The 19,956-nt window shown below is 42.5% G+C and overlaps 2 protein-coding genes across 3 annotated transcripts; one reads left to right on the forward strand and one right to left on the reverse strand.

Annotated features, from left to right (window-relative positions):
- Nucleotides 1–4,723: 4,723 nt before the first annotated feature.
- Nucleotides 4,724–12,292, reverse strand: si:ch211-171h4.5 (sialic acid-binding Ig-like lectin 13). The gene is made up of 13 exons (XM_034600307.1): nucleotides 12,217–12,292; nucleotides 10,744–10,797; nucleotides 10,167–10,345; nucleotides 9,760–9,910; nucleotides 9,377–9,534; nucleotides 9,005–9,161; nucleotides 8,177–8,313; nucleotides 7,546–7,548; nucleotides 6,904–7,042; nucleotides 6,264–6,363; nucleotides 5,968–5,986; nucleotides 5,354–5,431; nucleotides 4,724–4,954 (listed from the first exon to the last, which is right to left on the reverse strand). Exons 1-13 carry the CDS (start codon nucleotides 12,290–12,292, stop codon nucleotides 4,859–4,861), a joined length of 1,347 nt encoding a protein of 448 aa, XP_034456198.1. The 3' UTR covers nucleotides 4,724–4,858.
- A 706-nt stretch (nucleotides 12,293–12,998) lies between these two features.
- On the forward strand, nucleotides 12,999–16,532 carry LOC117770982 (C3a anaphylatoxin chemotactic receptor-like). Of its 2 annotated transcripts, none has more exons than XM_034600952.1 (3): nucleotides 12,999–13,042; nucleotides 14,623–14,809; nucleotides 15,164–16,532. In XM_034600952.1, exons 2-3 carry the CDS (start codon nucleotides 14,630–14,632, stop codon nucleotides 16,055–16,057), a joined length of 1,074 nt encoding a protein of 357 aa, XP_034456843.1. In that variant the 5' UTR covers nucleotides 12,999–13,042; nucleotides 14,623–14,629; the 3' UTR covers nucleotides 16,058–16,532. The 2 variants fall into 2 exon arrangements, with proteins under 2 accessions (XP_034456843.1, XP_034456842.1); XM_034600951.1 differs by lacking the exon at nucleotides 12,999–13,042 and adding an exon at nucleotides 14,008–14,046.
- The last annotated feature ends 3,424 nt before the right edge of the window (nucleotides 16,533–19,956 follow it).

Consider the following 19,956-nt stretch of genomic DNA (forward strand, 5'->3'; position numbering starts at 1 on the left):
GTGTTTGTGTGGACAAAATGTAAAAGTTCCCTTTTATAGCTCAGAGTATGACACATCACCTGAGTCATCAGCCATCGTCGCCATTCAAAGCATCGACGCCCACGCTGGACAACCCCCCCCAATACACACACACACACACACACACACACACACACACATTGGAAAAGCTTTGAATTTCTTTTGTTTTTTGAATGAAGTTATTACAAATAATCAGAAAACACCAAATTGAGCAATCACCAACTCATCTTCCTCCTCCCCTTCCTCTGAAGCCTTATCTCATCACCTCTGTCTCTTCTTTTTCTTTAACCACATTAGGTTTATAAACTTTTTCTGACTATAAACTAAATAAAATGAAAAGGAGGAAAGACCCTTAAGAACTTTTAGTTTCTATAGGCCTTTGTAAGACAAATAGAAAAATGTAAAACTTATCTGAAACATACAAATGAGGCGACGCTACATATGTAAAAAAAAAGCTCTTTCTAAACTCTGAGGAAGTTTGACATAAATCAAACCTTCTTGGATCAATAATCAGTAATTATTTGTGTGTGATTAAGGTTTCCTATCAAGGATCAGAAAAATGCATCCATCACATTTTACACCACAAAAGTTTTTGGGGGGCTAGAAAAGAAATGAAATGAAAACACAACATGAAGGAAAGTCACAAAGAGGAGGAAATAGTATTTGGATGATAAAACCCTCTTATGTACTTTCAGAAGGCCTATTTCAGAAGGTGAACAAAACAGAGGCAACCCCCCGGCAGCTCAGTCCGTTAATAATAAACGTCTGAAAGATGAAAACGTGGAGTAAACAAAGAGCCTTTACCCACATCACATGCTCCTGAGCCGCTCCAACTGTCACTTGTAACAAAATGTAATGACTTCCTGTCTCCTTTCCAAAGAGATGTGATCCTTGTTCTCGGGAAACTGACTCCCAGCTGAAGACATTTCTGCAGAGATTCCTCTTCACGTCACTTCCCCATGAAATCATCACGGTAGAAAACTAGTAATGAAGGACTCGCTCACAGAGTGAATCACCTGGATCCGCAGCTCCACTCGGCTTGAGTTGTTTTTAACACAAGTATCTAAACTTCTACTTGTGTAGGAATGTGTGTACTTTTACCACCGCTTGAAACCAGGCAGCCACTAGAACACTTGGACTGGGAGAGATTGTGGTTTTGGTTTAATACTTATTGCCTCGTGTCAGTGTTAATATTTAACCGAGACCACAATCATTCCCTAACGTCCACATTGATTTCCTTAAACACTCTGGAAATATGAATCATGCTTCAGGAGGAGCTGGCGCAGAAAAAATGATGTAATCAGTTGTTAGTTATTTTGCAGGTGCACATTGTGCTGTGACAGAAATATTTAGCCTACTATGTTATGTTATAGTAAAACCTTGCAACTAAACCTGTTTGCGTTTGCAAATCGGAAATTAGTGGCAACAGGGTTCAGCTTCTGTTCAGTATGTCACCACTTACTCATTCTGTTTCTGTCACAGAGGGAAAGTGTCAGCTGAAAAACAAATAGTAAGTAAAGTGGAGCATCATTATCTTACTCACTTCATCCATTAAACAGCGGTTTGGCTCAAAGCTGCATCGTGATTAAAGCTGAATCTGACGTTTCAGCGTTTCCAAGAAGTTCAGGTTTCCTGCTTCTTAAGAAAAACTTTTTTGAGGTAACGTCCACCCACCAGGATTCAGAGGAGGTGACATATCCAAGAGGATGTGACATATGACCACTGCACCACTTCCCCCCCCCACCCCCTCCAAACCTTTTTTCTTAATGTATATGTTATAATCATCATCTTTACTGATCACATGTGTGTGTCTGACATCAGATGCTGAAGTTGCTGCTGGTGAAAGTGATGCATGGAAACAGGAGAACGTCATAACAGTCTCAGTCTGACTCGATCGCCCTCCTTTTGTCATCAGAAATAACACCATATGGGGTAATGGAGAGGCTGTGTGTGTGTGTGTGTGTGTGTGTGTGTGTGTGTGTGTGTGTGCATGTGTGTGTGTGTGTGAGAGGAGGGGTTGAGGGTGGCTTATCCTCAATAGTTGTTTTCACAGTCCCACCCACTTGTTTCATCATTTCCACAACCACCCACGTTCCGGATATCTCCTACTTTTATAATCTCTCTCTCTCTCTCTCTCTCTCTCTCTCTCTCTCTCTCTCTCTCTCTCTCTCTCTCTCTCTCTCTCCTGACCTCTGCACTCACTCCCTCTCTCTCTCCCTCCCTCTCTCTCTCTCTCTCCCTCCCTCTCCTGACCTCCGTTGAACAGAGGAATGTGAGGAATGCAGCAGTGAAGGGCAGAGTGGGAGCGGCAGCCTGTAAATGACTGAAGGATGCAGGTTTTTCTTACTGATTTCTTTGGCTCGCTGAGTGCGTCGTGACCACACAGAGATCTGCTGAGGGCGTGATCATATTGCATCACGTCATCTTATTCCATTTATCACTGGCACCAACAGAGCATGCTCCGAAAGAAAGAAACACGCAGCACGTAAGAAACAAGCCGGCACCTGCACCTTAATGTACTGTTAGAGGACGTATTCTAATCTTTAACTCAAAGAACCTACATCACCACGAAAAATGTGACTGGTCAGGTGCAATATAGTAACTGCTTTAACTGTTAATACTGACTCATCCATGTGTTTTCACACCTGCTTCTCTTGGTTCAGAGCTTCAGACCTGAACATCAGGTGTGAAAGGTTCCTCAGAGCAGAAGAGGTGTTCTGGGTCTGGAATCAAACTGAACCATGCAGAACATTGGTTTGCAGAGCGAAACACTTTGTTGGAGAGTTTGGACTTTTGGACCAATCACAGGAAGTAGAGACAGAATTAAACTAGAGAAGAAGAAGAAGAAGAAGAAGAAGAAGAAGCAGCTGCAGTCTTCGCCTCCAACGATATGTTTAAACCACGAGGACGTTCATTTAGTAAAACCATCAAGATATCACTGTGGCAACAAATTTAACAAAGTATAAATTTTCTCCATTTAAATAGGTAAAACTGAATGCACTTTATTCAACAGTTTGCAAACACAGCAGCCAAGTTGACAAAGTGCACGTCGACCACGTAGGTGATGACGACAGGACGCACAGATGTGAGACAGAATTCTTTAGTCCCTAAATTCAACGTGAAACCAAAACTAACCAGAAACAATGAAACATGGAACAAACACATGAAGCTTGTTCAGACTTTCATCTGAGAAAATGTTCCAAAGTGCAGACGATCCAACACCAAAACATCCAGAAAACACACATTTAACAGCTGTTTTTTATGGTTTATTTATCTAAATTGAACAAAAAACATTTTTTCCTAAATATAATCATGTTTTTGAAATCCAACCACAGATGGTCTCTTGTGTGAATCTTGTGCTTTGTCATCCACTTCCTGTGCATTTGTTTATTCATTAAAAAATTCCTGCTTCTGGATGTTATCCAGTGATTACATTACCACCACTACAGTGTAGTGAAGGTCATGTGAAGGTCATGAGAAGCATGTTGAGCATCTGGTGCAGCCGTGGGGCCAAGAACATTAAAATCCCTCCAGACAAATGAGCCACATTTGAAAACTTCTGAGACAGAGAAGATTATATACATGTGCTTTAGTTTGGAAGGAACGACGACTGCATAGCATGACTCTCTATGTGATGATGTAAACCTCCCCAAGCAACCGTTAGCATGAGATCAAAGATGGTGTCGGAGTCTCAGACCAGAAATTCCACAGGAAACACTCACACGTCAGTTACTTCAAATCCCGGCTTTGATTTCACGCCTCACTTCTCGTCTATAGGGAGCTGAGCTGTTGTCTGGCAGCCGCGCCACATTCCTGCCTAATGTAATTGGTTAAATTGGCGGCGGTTTCGTCTGATGGTTGGAAACAAACCAAGCCACCACCGGAGGTTTGATCCCTAAAAATAGCTCAGTGTCAAAACAACCGCGAGCCCCAGTCCATCAGTGGTGCCATGTAACTAAGTACTTTTACTTTACACAACTCAATACTTCTACTCTACTACATCTCAGGAAGAAGTACACACAGATATCCCACACAAAAGCAGCTGTTAGAGAAAGTCTGAGCATGGTGACAAACTCATTATTATTATTAATAATAATAATAATGTGGCATTATTAACGTTTCACCTGATCACATGATGAAGCCTCTGATGGGGCTTTAATGTTTTTAATTCATGGTCACAACTTATTTGAATCACCAGGCGGCTGCGTATTAATCATCTCATGACTCCTTTCCATATCAGTTGAACATGATCTAGGTCAGGAACATTCTCTGTGGTCCATTATTACTGTCTGCTGATTGGTTGACACCATTACATTACAGAGGCTTTAGAAAAAATGTTCCATTAACCATCAGCAGCGGTAAATTCCCCAACACGGTGTCACAGATAACACAACCTGCACGTCTCAGCTTTCGTGTGTTTATTTCTCAACGGATGGAAAATGACAGTTAACGTCATTGCTCAGCATCATTCTGCGTTTTTAAACCTGATCTGCAGACAATGTTGTGAAGGTGATTCATGCCTCTAAGGTAAGAGGTCAGCGTGTGGCTACACGAGCACCGTTTCAAACCCTCATCAATAACCTACAAGGCAGTAACATTGAAAGATATTAAGAATTCAATCCTCTAAAGTTGTTATTGTTTTCTTAGTGAAGAAATCTCCTTCCGTACGACTTCTGTTTTACAAAATATCTCAAGGTCAAGTCCGTCAAACATATGATGAATGTGTGCAAAAGAATTCTACAGCAGAAACAAACAAAACCGATGTAAATCTGAAGCCACTTAACAAACACGTATATTTATACATTTAAAAACACGTTGACAAAAGCGGTAACTCGTCCTTTCAGCGTCTGTTGGGCTGCGGCTGATTTTTGACTTTGACCTGCATGATGCTGCTGTTCTCATACTCGGGAACTTCAGGAGGAGGCTTTGGTTTCAGCCGACAGGAAACAAAAAGACACAGAATGGAATAAAACACAGGACATAAGAATTCAGATATTTAGATGAGACAAAACATAATGAAGACACGCGGAACATTGAGTTGGTCCAAACATCTCTGACCCATCGATTAGAAACAAGGCGGCTGACGTGTCTCCACTTCCTTCACTTCTCTCTTTAATAAAGTACTTAAGATGACTTAGCTACCTTGTATTTACTTTATCTGCTGCAGAATCGTGGGCAACATATTCAAAAAGTTAAGTTTTCTAATGATAGGAGACTTTTAGATAATTGTAGTGACCCAACTCATTATTCTTGGAAGATCCCATTTAACACACAATGTCGAATGAGGAAATCCAAATGTTACACTGGTAAAAAAGAGTGAATAGTTTCCAGATACCTGGAGTTGGTCGTAGTCAGAGTTGACATGGATGGTCTTCAGATCAGTGTAGGTGGGTTCCCCCTTCAGCTCAATCTTCTACAAAATATATATAAAAACATTTTGATATATTATTGTAATTTATATTTCTACGTCTTCCTTGATTTCTCAGAATATTGTGGTTTCATAGGAGACTGTGGGGCCTCGTGGGCGTTTGTGCTTGAGCACCACCTCATCTTCCCATTTCAACCTGCTGCCAGTTCCTTCTCATGTTTCCTGCATGTGCTCCAGGGAAACTGTTTATCCCTCTTATCATGCAGTATATTTATAATTGCCTTTTTATGACACTTCACTCTGACACTTGAAAATGAGCCAGATGCAGATTGATTCGCTCTTTAAAAGGAAAATTGACCAATTACATGTTTAAAGGTTAGTCACTTTGACTTCCTGCCTCCGTGGAGCAGAGACGACGAGGGCGTCGGCGTGACGAGACTCTGACTCGAGCGTGACGTGTTGAGGTCAAAACACCTTATCTAGTCTAGTCTACTGTGTGTCAGTGTCGGACAGAAAACAGTATTTCACTTCGCCTGTCTCACACTTTCTCTGTCTGAAGGGAAAGAAAGAAAAACTCTTACCTTCAGCCTCGTGGAGAGACTTGTCAGAAAAAGAAAAACAAACAGAGCGAACATTAACCAAGGTTACCAGGAAGCACAGAGGGGATAAACTGGTACAGCAGCGGTGTGTGGGGATTTCAAGAACAGAGCGTTTCTGAGAATTAATCAACAATATCCTGATCTAATATTTAGCTTGGAATGAAAAGTGACACCTCGAAAACAGAAGTAATAGAGATGATATGAAAGGAGGCGGTGACGGCGGAAAAAACCCCAAAAGATACCCAACTCTACTCATGATGCAGGAAACTTATCTTTACCTGTGGTACTTGTACAAAGCGACAACGACCGTCAGGATGTAGAGGACGGACACCACTCCACACAGGATGTAGGGCATCATCACCAAACCATTACTGCGGCCTGCGGGTGCCACCAGACAAAGAGAAGGTAAAGGAGTTTTCACTGTTCCTAAAATGTGTCTCAACTTGTTTACATAAGTCAGCAATAGTCTTCACGATAGACGCGCTCGACCAATCAGGAGTCAGCTGTCAATCATGATGCTGTTTTAATACCCTTACTCAGTACAACCAAACTTTTCACTTGAACATACATCAGCGTGATAAGAATTAAAATGACAGAAACCATCTTTGAGAAATATGTATTTAACGTCTACTTTACTTTAATTCTTTGGTCTGGTCCATGTCCCATCTGCTCACATGGAGGAGGCAGTTTTTTTTATTTTTTTTTAAACCACATCCAGCCACAGAAGTTCATATGTGCCCAGGGATCATCTGGGAAACAAATTACTTTCTGTATCTTCATGTGATTAATTACTCTGTCTCTGTGTTTGCAGCCTCACTCATTTCTCCGAGGTCGGATCGAGACACTCTGGCTTTGATCTCGGGAGCTGCCATGTCGTCCATTCTTAACTACGTCAGTGATGCACGTAGAGAAGTTTACCTTGAGTGGCGCCGTCCGCCAGAAAAACAAATGTGCTCCTCTGAGATCCTCTGGGAGATTGAGCCTGACACTGATACGCCCTGCTGTCCAGCAGGCTGACCTGCAGCTCCAGAGTTTGTCCTGGTGCAATCGCTCTGATCTGGGATGACGACAAATGTGAGGAGGTGAGTAAATGACTCGGTTAAAGCAAAAAAAAATAAAACACAGATATGTCCTCAGTGTTCGGTGTCCGATAGCAGGAGTATGAAGAAGGTTACATCCACACATAGTATTAAAATGCATCACTGTTGCTATGGTTACATCGGCATAAAAGTGGCGGATCCTGTATCGTGTTGGCATCTGATAGTGGTGGTGGACCACGGCCGAGGTGGCAGCTGATGGTGGATCCTGATCGTGGTGGCTGCTGACCATGGACTATGATTACAACAAGACTATTTGATATATAATATTTCCCTCAGATACTCGACCGTTACTGACAATAATCCATCAATTCATTGACCTTCAGTTATGCTACAAACTGTTTATTCTAACCAATGCTGTAAATACTCTGATCTTGATGATGTTCTCCTTTACACGTGACATCTATTGCACTTCTGTCCGTCCTGGGAGACGGATCCTCACATGTCTCTCTGAGGTTTCTACCTTCTTTACCCTGTTAAAAGGGTTTTAGTAGTTTTTCCTGACTCTTGTTGAGGGTTAAGAACAGAGGATGTCACGCCTCGTTAAAGCCCTATGTGACAAATTGTGATTTGTGAATATGGGCTATACAAATAAAATTTGATTGATTGATTGATTGATAAAAGTGTGTAAATGCTGGTGACCCCGTTTTAGTTTAAAAACGGACAGAAACACAGACGTATGATCAATGACGAAAACACCCGCATCCACTTCCTGATGGATGAAGGCTTCAAAGAAACCTTGGGTCCATACATCACACATTATTGCAAAAAGTATGTGGACACTCAAAGTTCCAGAAACGTCCGTTTCCCCATCACCTACTGCACAGGAACTTGCCCCAGGGGTGAAAAGCTCCTGCAGCACATTGTGTTGTAAGTTTTCAGCGCCGGGCCAAAGCCACAGGAAGATGAAGTGAACTCGATGGATGACAAGTGCAGCTTCATCCTCGTCCTAATCTGTCAGAAACTACAAATATTACAATGTGGCCCGGACCTATAACAATGCTAGTAGGAAAAGCCAGGGCCCGTACTTTGCAACTACAACAGCTTCTGCTCTTTCATTCGTCTTCATTCATAACAACATAACAACTCTTCACCTTCCCTCGGTCGTCTCTGAACCAGGTGTAGCGCGTCACTGGAGGGTTTGCGTCACTCGAACACGTCAACATCACGGTTTCTCCTTCGAAAACCGGTCCAGACGGGCTGATTGTTGCCCTGGTGAATCGAGGAGCATCTGTGGGGAGACGGACAGCGACACCTGCAATTTACTTTTCATGTGCCTCAGAAAGTCGTCTCCGGATCTACGAACGCTGTTGTCTGTGTTATTTTTTCCTCTTTATTCCAGAGCATTGTCTTTTAGTTCAAGAGCAGGACTTGTAGATTTTTAGATTTTGCAGAACGTTCACTCAAAACCCTGCGCTTGCGATCAAATAGTCCTGCTTGTGCTCAGACTTTGCATCACATAGCATCACTGCCTGCAACACAATGGCAGCTTGTGTTTGCTTCATTCATTTCGTCCGTCAACGCCAAGTTAAGACAAGTTCAGTTTTTCCAACTCAGGATCAAGAAAAACCAACGAAAAAATCCCCCTCAGGTCGTGTCAGGCTGAAACATGTTGACTGTGCAATACATTAAAGGGTAGTAAATAAAAGTGAGTGCTCGTATGAGGAAGACGAAGAAGAGGAAGAACCTGTCAAATGTGTCAGTAATTAAATGAATAAATCATCGATCATCAGATCATCGGAATCAGAATTAAAAGAACGATATTTCCCTCCCAAGAGTAGTGAGGTCCACGTTTAAAGAAACTGATGATTTTTGATACTTTTACTTAAGAAAGTTAAGTTTATCAAAGCGTTTTTTAATGAGTATCCTAAACATGTGGGCCAGCAGAGGGCGCTGTTTGCAGACAACACTGAGTCTCTCACACAGGATGCTGAGTTTTCGACTTGTTGCGGCCGGCGAGCTGCTGCCCCCGTTCGACAGCGGGTAGGAGACAGAACAGATGATGCTCTGGTTGTGATGGTCGGCCGAGGCGATGAAGGTCAGCGTGGACGTCATGATCATCGACCCGTCTGTGCTCTGCTTTTAGAAAAGTAAATAAAACCCAGTGAAACAAAAACACCCAGTGTGGGCCAGTCTGCCGTTTGGATTTCATGATCTGTTGAATTGCACAACGACAAAAGAACTGAATCAGTTCAGTTTGATCCAGACCCAGAACACGTCTTCTGGTCGGAGTTCATTTTGGCCAGTTGGTCTGGACCCTGGTTCTGAGGAATGAATGAATGATGGTTCGTCACCTGCTGCATGTGTGACTCCTCCTGGCTGGAGGCGTCCCGCGGCGACCAGGTGAGGGAGGGGGGCAGGACGGAGCAGGACACCGGGGTCTCACACTGCAGCTGGGCCTGGCCTCCCTCTGACATCTGACCCATGACGGTGAGCTGAGGAGGAGACGGCTCTGTTGTTGCAGAGGACATCAAACAGCGAAGAGCCAGTTAAAGAAAGAGGGTTTTTACACAGACAGGAAGTTAAACAGTCATCGATCATTCAGAGACGTATTCTACTTATCTTCAGGTAGATCATTTAAAGGATCAACTAGAAAATCCCTCAGTAGAGCACATCCTCATCAGTCCCATTATTAAACATATCCAGGCCTCGTCTACACGATTTCCTCCAGTCGTACCTGTTTGAGTGATGATGTCGACTGCATCAGGGAAAGTGAATTGGACCTTCAGACAGTTGAGTCTGAAGAAGTACGAGTCGTTGTGGATGTTTGAGGAGCCGCTCATCACCGTGGTGCAGTTGTTCTTCGTTAAGTCGCCGATTATTTCTCCCTATGAGAGTTTTGGGGAAAATAAAGTTTAAAATGTGATCCATCCACCCAATGTTCGATCCTTTGATCCACCAACCCATCCCTCCACTTATCTCTTCATCTATCCACCTAGCATCCATCTATTGATCCTTAGATCTATCCATCCACCTATCCTTCCATTAATCTAGCCATCCATTTAGGAATGTTGTCATATTTAATTCAACTTAAGTGATGCTCATGAGTTTTGTGAAGTGAAAAAATAAAGAAAGACTTCCTACCTGTGCGGTGTTTGGACTTAAATGTGTTCCTCTCCTCCAGAAAGACTTGTTGGAGCAGTTCAGGATGTTTGCCTCCTGGTTGTCAGGGACCTCGAAGTGACATGGGACCGTGACACAGGAGTTAGTGATGCTCACGATTCTCCGAGGCACCGTCAGAACCCAGGTTTTACTGAAGACGCCTGAGACGCAGAACACAGGACTTTAGATTTATCTGCAACAGCTCAAACTCTCCACCACCGACTCTCCTCCAACTTCATTTACAACACACATCTTGATGGAAAGTGTCTTTGTACATTCACCCAAGTACAAAAATTCACTGCAAATATGAGAATGTTTTCCTTTAATGCTAAAGCTAAATATCGTACATCTTAGCATAATTTAAACATGTTTGTATATAAGGTAGAATATGCAAGAAAAGAAAGGATAAGAAAACATAAGAAAAGATTTGATATGAAACAGTATTAAAAACCATATGTTTATAGTATGATATTCATATTTTTACTCCGTCCACCACTGTTTTAACTTAACTTCCGCATCTACAAATACCTGAATTGAGTAAAATCCAGAAACTACCAACCTTGCATCACAGCGAGGAGCAAACCGACGTCCGTCACACCAACACCCATCTCAGCTGGATGAGAAGAAGCGTTTCCACGACAACATAAAAACAACAACTAACAACTACTTTATAAAAGAATCACAATTTGCATGTAATGAAATAAAGATTGTATGAGGACAAAAACTAATATCCCCCTACATTTACTGACACAACGGTTTAAAACTCGGGGAAGCAGATAAAAACAAGACATTTTGAGTGAATGCTGCCATCTAATGCAACTTTAACACTAAGGAATCGAACCTGTGACACAAACAGACACACACATTAACTTTACCTGTCCAGTGATGGTGAGCAGTTCCGTGTGTGAGTTTGCTGGGAAAGAGGAGAGAATATTTAAAAAGAGGAAGAGTTCACAGAACTTCTGTTTGTGTTAAAGTGATGAAATTTGTCGAAGCAGCGTCGGGGGTGAAATGTTGACAGAAAGATTCTGCAACAGATGTTGTCACGTTTCAAAGTGTTGCAAAAACACACTTTGTAAAGTTTTCATTTTATACTAAATTCTTATTGTGATTATGTAGAGATGCAGGGACACAGTGTTTGTGTGTGGGGGGGGGGAGTTTTGTAGCTATAGAAATATTTGTGACATGGGTAAAAATAAGTTTTGACTCTGTAGAAATATTGTTTGTGTGTAAATAAGTTGTGCAGCTTTAGAAATATTTGGTGTATGTGTAATTCACATTTGTCCAGAGATATTTTCAAGTGAAGAAGTATCTTCTGGAACGTCTGGCGTGCTTCTGTCTCCACCAACCTGTCGTCCATCGTCCACGTGTCCAATCACAGTCGTCCTGACGTCCTCCATTTTGTCTGTCTGGTAACGAGACTGAAAACACCTGGGCAGGATTTTTAGCTGCAGTTGAAATCAGCTGTTTGGGATTTAGTTTTTATTGTACATTTTCTGCTCAGACTCTATATTTCTATGTGGTTCCTGCACAAATGTATAAAATGTCATCATTCAATCATTTTGAAAACAGTGTTGAAGCATTTGAAAAACCTAACCCTCGGTGTAGGACGAGTGAGGAAAGAGTTCCTGGGTCTGTGTTGTGTGAAAACACTGAAACAGGATTCACAGTTTGGTTCTGATTCACTCACTGTGTGAACAAAACACATGATGAGGGACACACTTCGAAATCAGAGGAGTCCCAAGAAAACCTCAAAAACAAATTCACTTTATGACACTAGTGGGCAGCATAAGCAAGAGGATCTGTCTGTCTCTCTCTCTCTCTCTCTCTCTCTCTGTCTCTCTCTCTCTCTCTCTCTGTCTCTCTCTCTCTCTCTCTCTGTCTCTCTCTCTCTCTCTCTCTCTCTCTCTCTCTCTCTCTCTCTCATACACACACACACACACATAAAGACACACACCTGTCCCACACACCAAGAGACACACTGACGACGAATATATTTTTGTGCACATGCTCGATTCACATACATGTTTACCAGTGACGTCACTGATGACGTCATCAGTGACGTCATCAGTGACGTCACTGATGACGTCACTGATGACGTGGTTCATGATCTTGAACCACACACTGAAACTCAACCTTCATCTTCAGGTGCATCACACCAGCTCTTCTCCATCTTACTGTAAAACCCACATCAGACCTTCTCAGAGCCTTTTCCTTGAAAAACTTCCTCCTCAGTGGTCAGGGGATATTTCTGTCGTGACCCTTTGCAACATCAGTGACCTGAGGGCCAGAGAAAGGAACTGGTTGAAGAAAATTATTCAACGTGAAGTGAGTGGAGCCGAGAATTAGCAGCAACAGTTTGATGATAAAATCGAGTAAAAGTCCAAAAAAGGATGTGACTGTTTGTAGAAGTTTGTTCCCTGTGGAATAATTAGAATTATTTATGAGGTCTTTGACCCAGTTCAGAGAAAACACATGTTACTCATGAGCTCTGTGTGTGTGTGTGTGTGTGTGTGTGTGTGTGTGTGTGTGTGTGTGTGTGAGAGAGACAAGGACAGGGAGATAAAGTGAGTGTCAGAAAATGCGGAAGGCAAAGTCAGATACAAATGAAACAAAAAGGAAGGAGAGAAAGAGGAAGGGTCTTTGTCTTTGTGGGTGTCTGTGTGTGTGTGTGTGTGTGAGTGTGTGTGTGTGTGTGTGTGTGTGAGTGTGTGTGTGTGTGTGTGTGTGTGTGTGTGTGTGTGTGTGTGTGTGTGTGTGTGTGTGTGTGAGTGCAGCCCATGAAGATTCACTTCACTTCTGCCTCTGACCACTGAGACACTGACCTCCGAGCTGTGAGATCCGTCAAACATCTACAAGTAAGTAACCAGGACATTTTCTATTGAGCTTTTTAGTGACGACATTGAAACAGATATTAATTATTAATTAATGCACACACTCATATTTTTTATATTTTGCAGTTTGAAGACAATTCTCAAACGTTGTGTCAAAGAACAGACGTTTGAAACGACCTGTTGAATCACGTTTATTTTGATGGTTGTGTTGTGATGTCAATGCAAACCTGCACATTTCAGCTGAAAGGGACATTTTCACCCAGAGCAGGTTTATCTTCTCTATCACAGGAAACAGAAAGAATCACTGAAGTGATTTTTTATGTTTTTTAATGGTTCTGAGTATTGTCACAGATCAGGGGCGTTTCAAGGGACTTTAGGGGCCACGGGCAAAAGGGATCAGGGGGCACCCTACATCGAAATAAAACAGAATCCCGCGATACCAAACCACATCAATCCAATCTTCAGACGCTTCTTTGAGTATAAAAAATACAAAGAAAGTTCTCGTCTTCAACTCCTCTAAAATTAATGTTTTCTTTGAGCTGTGAAATCGTTGCTGTGAAAAAGTAAAACTGCTGTCGGGTGCCTGAAGAGAATGATATTTTATATTTATATCATATTTATATAATATCATTTAAACCACGTCTATTATTATTGTTTAGTTTGTAGAAAGCTGTAGAATTGTTTTCTGTCGTCGTCTTCATTTCCCCTTTGAGGGCAGAGCCTTCCTTCTGTAAACTGCACAAACTATCGACTCTGTTCTACTGAATCTACTTCCACTGGCATGACTCAGTTTCGATGGATGAAATATCACCTACATCATCTCGGCCTCTCTACTCAGAATTTCTTCTTCTTCGTGAGGCTATGTTTTCACCATTGTTCCTCTCAGAGGTTTAATTTAGTTTGATGTTTTCAGGTTTCACTAAATGTCTGAGGACTGGAAGAAATTCAGCTGTTTCCCATTTTCCTCTATTTCTATTTTTCCACAGACGTGAGGAGACAAATCTGAAAATAGACATGGGTATAGACAGGTTTGTGTGTGTGTGTGTGTGTGTGTGTGTGTGTGTGTGTGTGTGTTGTGGACAAGTCAAATGTACCCAGCTGAGTCATTGTGTCTGAGCATGTGTCAAGGTGTGTGTGCATAGGCTTATAATAAAACTCTGTGTGTGTGTGTGTGTGTATTGTCGGACAGCTTATAAAAAGTGTTGGTGTCATGTCACAGTTCTGTTGTTTACTTATTTAGGGTCAGATTTGTGCATCTAATAAAATGGACGTAATTTACCTCAAGTGAATTTAGAAATCAGATGAAGTATTCAGGAGTTGTTGCAACTGAAAAACAGAAGAAAGAAGAAGAAACAGGAAAACTATAAATGTGTCTTTAATACATTAAAATATTATAAGTCTTAGATATGGTTACAGCTCTGAAGTATGTCAACGCTCCTTCAGTCGGGGTATGAAATAAATATATCTTTTCTTTTAGACATACTCAGTAATGTCTCCATGTATTGCAGTTTTTTCTAGAAGATACAGATATTCACATACTCAAGTAAAACTACAAATAGGACCAGCATGGACCTGATGATGGAAGTTTGTTTCTGTGTCTGCAGCCTCACAATGTCTCCTAACACCTCCGTGCCGCTCCACATCCTCAAGTCCTCTGAGGACGACCACAGGACAACGGTGGACATCGACACCATCATGGACACCGTCAGCATCGTCCTCTACACACTGACTGTGGTGCTCGGCATCACCGGGAACTCCGTGGTGATCTGGGTTGCTGGATTCAAGCTCAAGGTGGATATAACGTGTCGAGGCTATGAGCCATGAGTGTATTTTATATGTGTTATACTGTAGATATACTTACACTCACAAGAACTCTCTGCATTGGGTTCGTCTGCTATAAATACTGTCAACACATTATCCTGAAACTTTTATGTTCATTAACTGAAGTAAGATGCTTCACCTTTATTTTAAATTTACGTATTAATACTTTTGCCTCCTGCACCACAGGGTTTCACGACTCAAGAGTTTTCTGCAGACCCTAAATATCAGTTGTTTCAGTTGAGTTCACTCAAACGCAGAAACTTGAACTTCATGGTTCAGTTGAGAAACCTGATATTTCTGCTCTTTTCTTTTCTTCCTTCTCAGCCGAACGCCATGAACGTGTGGCTGGTGAATCTGGCGATGGCCGACCTGATCTTCTGCTTCACTCGCACCTTCTCCCTCATCAAGAAGTTATTCTTTGGCAAATGGCCCTTTGGCATCTTCCTCTGCAAGTTCAACGGCTTCTTCAAATACGCCAACATGTTCTGCTCCGTCTTCCTGCTGGCAGTGATCAGTCTGGACCGAGCGCTCTGCGTCTGGCTGCCCGTCTTCACCAAGCGACGGCGCACCCTGTGGGCCGCGAGGGTGGTGGCTGCCTGCGTCTGGGCGGCGTCGATCGTCCTCAGCAGTCCGTACTTCGTCTACCGACAGGTCTACCTGGGGAAGAACAACAAGACCAAGTGTTCTTTTGAGGTGAAGGAGACATCACAGGGCGACCAAAGCATCAAAGCTGCTCTTTACTCCATCCGCTTCATATGTGGCTTCATGCTGCCTTTCCTGGTCATCATCATGTGCTACTTCCTCACCGGCCTTGGCATCCGCCGCACACGTCTGTCTGGGAAAAAGCGTCCTCTACGTATATTAGCGTCCTTAGTGATTGCGTTCTTCCTGTGCTGGGCTCCGTACCACTGCCTCCAGCTGGTGAAGATGGTGGACAGTGAGAACAAGGTGGTGAAGATATGGCACCCTGTGGCAAAGAGCATCGCCTACTTTAACAGCTGCATCAACCCGCTGCTGTACTTCTGCATGGGGCTGAACGTGAGGGGGCGGTTCAGGCAGAGTCTGTCGGGGGTGTGCAGAAAGGCTCTGGCGGATGACGTGGAAGGACAGATGACCCAGTCCAACGACCTCTCCCTGGACTACAGTGGAGGATCGAGACAAACCGCTGCCGTGGCGACAAGAAGGAGTCAGGCAGCAGTGGACATAGCTAAAGTTTGAACCTCTCAGACTGATCGGTCAGATTTAAGGACCAAACACGTGACGTGGTTTAAATCACTGTGAAGAGGAAGGGGGAAGTTGGACAGTAAATGTATTTCAGAGTGAAAGTGAAGGAAATATATTCAAATATAATCGAACTTTTGGAATCAGTTCATCGTCTCCGTCTGCAGCTGCGACACGATGTTTTGGCAACAGTGACAGTCCAGGAAATGTCCACTAGAGGTGCTAACCCTAACCCTCACCAAGGACAGACTCTAATTGTCTCATGTTCAAATATTCAAGATAATTCTTAAAAAAGGGATGTAAATAAACATATTTAGAGAAAGGAAACAAAGCAATTAGCCAATTAATTCACATCTCTCAGCTCACACCCCCACTCAACAGGCTCCTTGTTAAACCACGTTTAAATCTTTATTTGGATCTGCACCAATTTCCACACACTCATTAATATCAGTCGTCTGTTACAGAAAGAGAAAAAGAAAAGGATGTGTAGTGTTTGCAGTGTATAATTCAAGAGATATATTTTAAGTTTAATGTACATATCTTTTTGTCATTTAAGATTCATTTAGAATATATGTAGGGTTCAATAACTTGTTAGATTCTGTTGTACTCACACCTTCCACCAAGTTATTGTGTAATCCTGCTTATGAATAATGAAAGGGGGATGAAAACATATTCTCTTTGGCGGAGGTGACAATGATAAACATTGACAGATTTTCTAAAATCAGGAAATAACCCCAAAGAAACGAGGTTACTAGTTTGATGTGTTATGTATAGATCGTGTTTGTGATAATATAACTTCTGTATTCGAACTGACCGAGTGTGAAAGTTGTGATGGAGCAAAAATAGCATTCAGATGTTTGTGTTAAAATGTTGCAAGTAGAAAATCCTAAATAAATACTCAAGTAAAGTACAGATACCTGAAATATCTACTTAACGTAACTTTACAGAAGTATTTCTACGTCTTCTACGTCAACGCCAAGTTAAGACAAGTTCAGTTTTTCCAACTCAGGATCAAGAAAAACCAACGTCTGTGCAAAAAGGAAAAAAATCCCCCTCAGGTCGTGTCAGGCTGAAACATGTTGACTGTGCAATACATTAAAGGGTAGTAAATAAAAGTGAGTGCTCGTATGAGGAAGAAGAAGAAGAAGAGGAAGAACCTGTCAAATGTGTCAGTAATTAAATGAATAAATCATCGATATCATCGGAATCAGAATTAAAAGAACAATATTTCCCTCCCAAGAGTAGTGAGGTCCACGTTTAAAGAAACTGATGATTTTTGATACTTTTACTTAAGAAAGTTAAGTTTATCAAAGCGTTTTTTAATGAGGATCCTAAACATGTGGGCCAGCAGAGGGCGCTGTTTGCAGACAAACACTGAGTCTCTCACACAGGATGCTGAGTTTTCGACTTGCTGCGGCCTGCGAGCTGCTGCCCCCGCTCGACAGCGGGTAGGAGACAGAACAGATGATGCTCTCGTTGTGATGGTCGGCCGAGGCGATGAAGGTCAGCGTGGACGTCATGATCATCGACCCGTGAGTTTTATAAGTAAATAAAACCCAGTGTGGGCCAGTCTGCCGTTTGGATTTCATGATCTGTTGAATTGCACAACGACAAAAGAACTGAATCAGTTCAGTTTGATCCAGACCCAGAACACGTCTTCTGGTCAGAGTTCATTTTGGCCAGTTGGTCTGGACCCTGGTTCTGAGGAATGAATGAATGATGGTTCGTCACCTGCTGCATGTGTGACTCCTCCTGGCTGGAGGCGTCCCGGGGCGACCAGGTGAGGGAGGGGGGCAGGACGGAGCAGGACACCGGGGTCTCACACTGCAGCTGGGCCTGGCCTCCCTCTGACATCTGACCCATGACGGTGAGCTGAGGAGGAGACGGCTCTGTTGTTGCAGAGGACATCAAACAGCGAAGAGCCAGTTAAAGAAAGAGGGTTTTTACACAGACCGGAAGTTAAACAGTCATCGATCATTCAGAGACGTATTCTACTTATCTTCAGGTAGATCATTTAAAGGATCAACTAGAAAATCCCTCAGTAGAGCACATCCTCATCAGTCCCATTATTAAACATATCCAGGCCTCGTCTACACGATTTCCTCCAGTCGTACCTGTTTGAGTGATGATGTCGACTGCATCAGGGAAAGTGAATTGGACCTTCAGACAGTTGAGTCTGAAGAAGTACGAGTCGTTGTGGATGTTTGAGGAGCCGCTCATCACCGTGGTGCAGTTGTTCTTCGTTAAGTCGCCGATTATTTCTCCCTATGAGAGTTTTGAGAAAATAAAGTTTAAAATGTGATCCATCCACCCAATGTTCGATCCTTTGATCCACCAACCCATCCCTCCACTTATCTCTTCATCTATCCACCTAGCATCCATCTATTGATCCTTAGATCTATCCATCCACCTATCCTCCCATTAATCTAGCCATCCATTTAGGAATGTTGTCATATTTAATTCAACTTAAGTGATGCTCATGAGTTTTGTGAAGTGAAAAAATAAAGAAAGACTTCCTACCTGTGCGGTGTTTGGACTTAAATGTGTTCCTCTCCTCCAGAAAGACTTGTTGGAGCAGTTCAGGATGTTTGCCTCCTGGTTGTCAGGGACCTCGAAGTGACATGGGACCGTGACACAGGAGTTAGTGATGCTCACGATTCTCCGAGGCACCGTCAGAACCCAGGTTTTACTGAAGACGCCTGAGACGCAGAACACAGGACTTTAGATTTATCTGCAACAGCTCAAACTCTTCACCACCGACTCTCCTCCAACTTCATTTACAACACACATCTTGATGGAAAGTGTCTTTGTACATTCACCCAAGTACACAAATGCATAAAATGGCATCATTCAATCATTTTGAAAACAGTGTTGAAGCATTTGAAAAACCTAACCCTCGGTTGAGGACGAGTGAGGAAAGAGTTCCTGGGTCTTTGTTGTGTGAAAACACTGAAACAGGATTCACAGTTTGGTTCTGATTCACTCACTGTGTGAACAAAACACATGTTGAGGGAGACACTTCGAAATCAGAGGAGTCCCAAGAAAACCTCAAAAGGGCACCACCCTTCAAAGGAAGGGAAAAGATAGCCAATTTATTGATTAAGTCTCATAAAGGTACTAACTACAAATTTGGAACTCTGATTAACAATTAAATTAATAACTATAACCAAAATTACCATATAGATAGTTAGCTAAGTTGAAGGATATGGAGTTCTTGACAGTGTAGAGGTTGGCAAAATTCACTTATGCAACATTAATGAAAAACATTTGTGAAAGAAAAACATTTATTATGAATATAATAAAGTATCAAAACACAAATTACTAACGGTGTACTTCCTAAACAAAGACAGGTATGTGAGTATGCATGTGTGTGTGTCTGTGTGAGTCAGCGTGCTCTCAAAATGGCGGCTGGCCAATTGAATATAACACCCTCCCCCCTATTGGAATGTTTACGACCTGTAGAGCTAATGAGGTGAAGAGTAATGCGTGTGTCTGTGTGTGTGCCAAATTAGAGAAGGTTGCTAGATGTATGCAAGGAAGGACTGAAGAGCATAACTAGCATTAACTTTCTCAACAACTTGTAACCACAATATCACAACACAAATCAAACTTATAAACATCACACAGAATCGAATAAACAGTCTTGCTTAGCCTAGTATAATTATTAAGCCCAGTTGTGTTATCTGTCCGTGGAAAGGGGAAAAAGGAAGTTGCTGTGCAGTTCGAAGTTTTGTGAAGTCGTCTGGCTGGTTGTGGCTCCCGCCTTAGTGATTCTGTTGAGCTGTGTAGCTCAGTTGCTGGCTGAAGTTTGCAAGCAGGACGTCGAGTCGCTGCTAGGAGGTTGGTAGAGCTTGGAGTACGAGGAGGTTTCCTTGGTGAGATGAGCTGGAAGCTGC

The sequence above is a fragment of the Hippoglossus hippoglossus genome, chromosome 11, assembly GCF_009819705.1.
Source record: "Hippoglossus hippoglossus isolate fHipHip1 chromosome 11, fHipHip1.pri, whole genome shotgun sequence".
Lineage (NCBI taxonomy): Eukaryota > Metazoa > Chordata > Actinopteri > Pleuronectiformes > Pleuronectidae > Hippoglossus > Hippoglossus hippoglossus.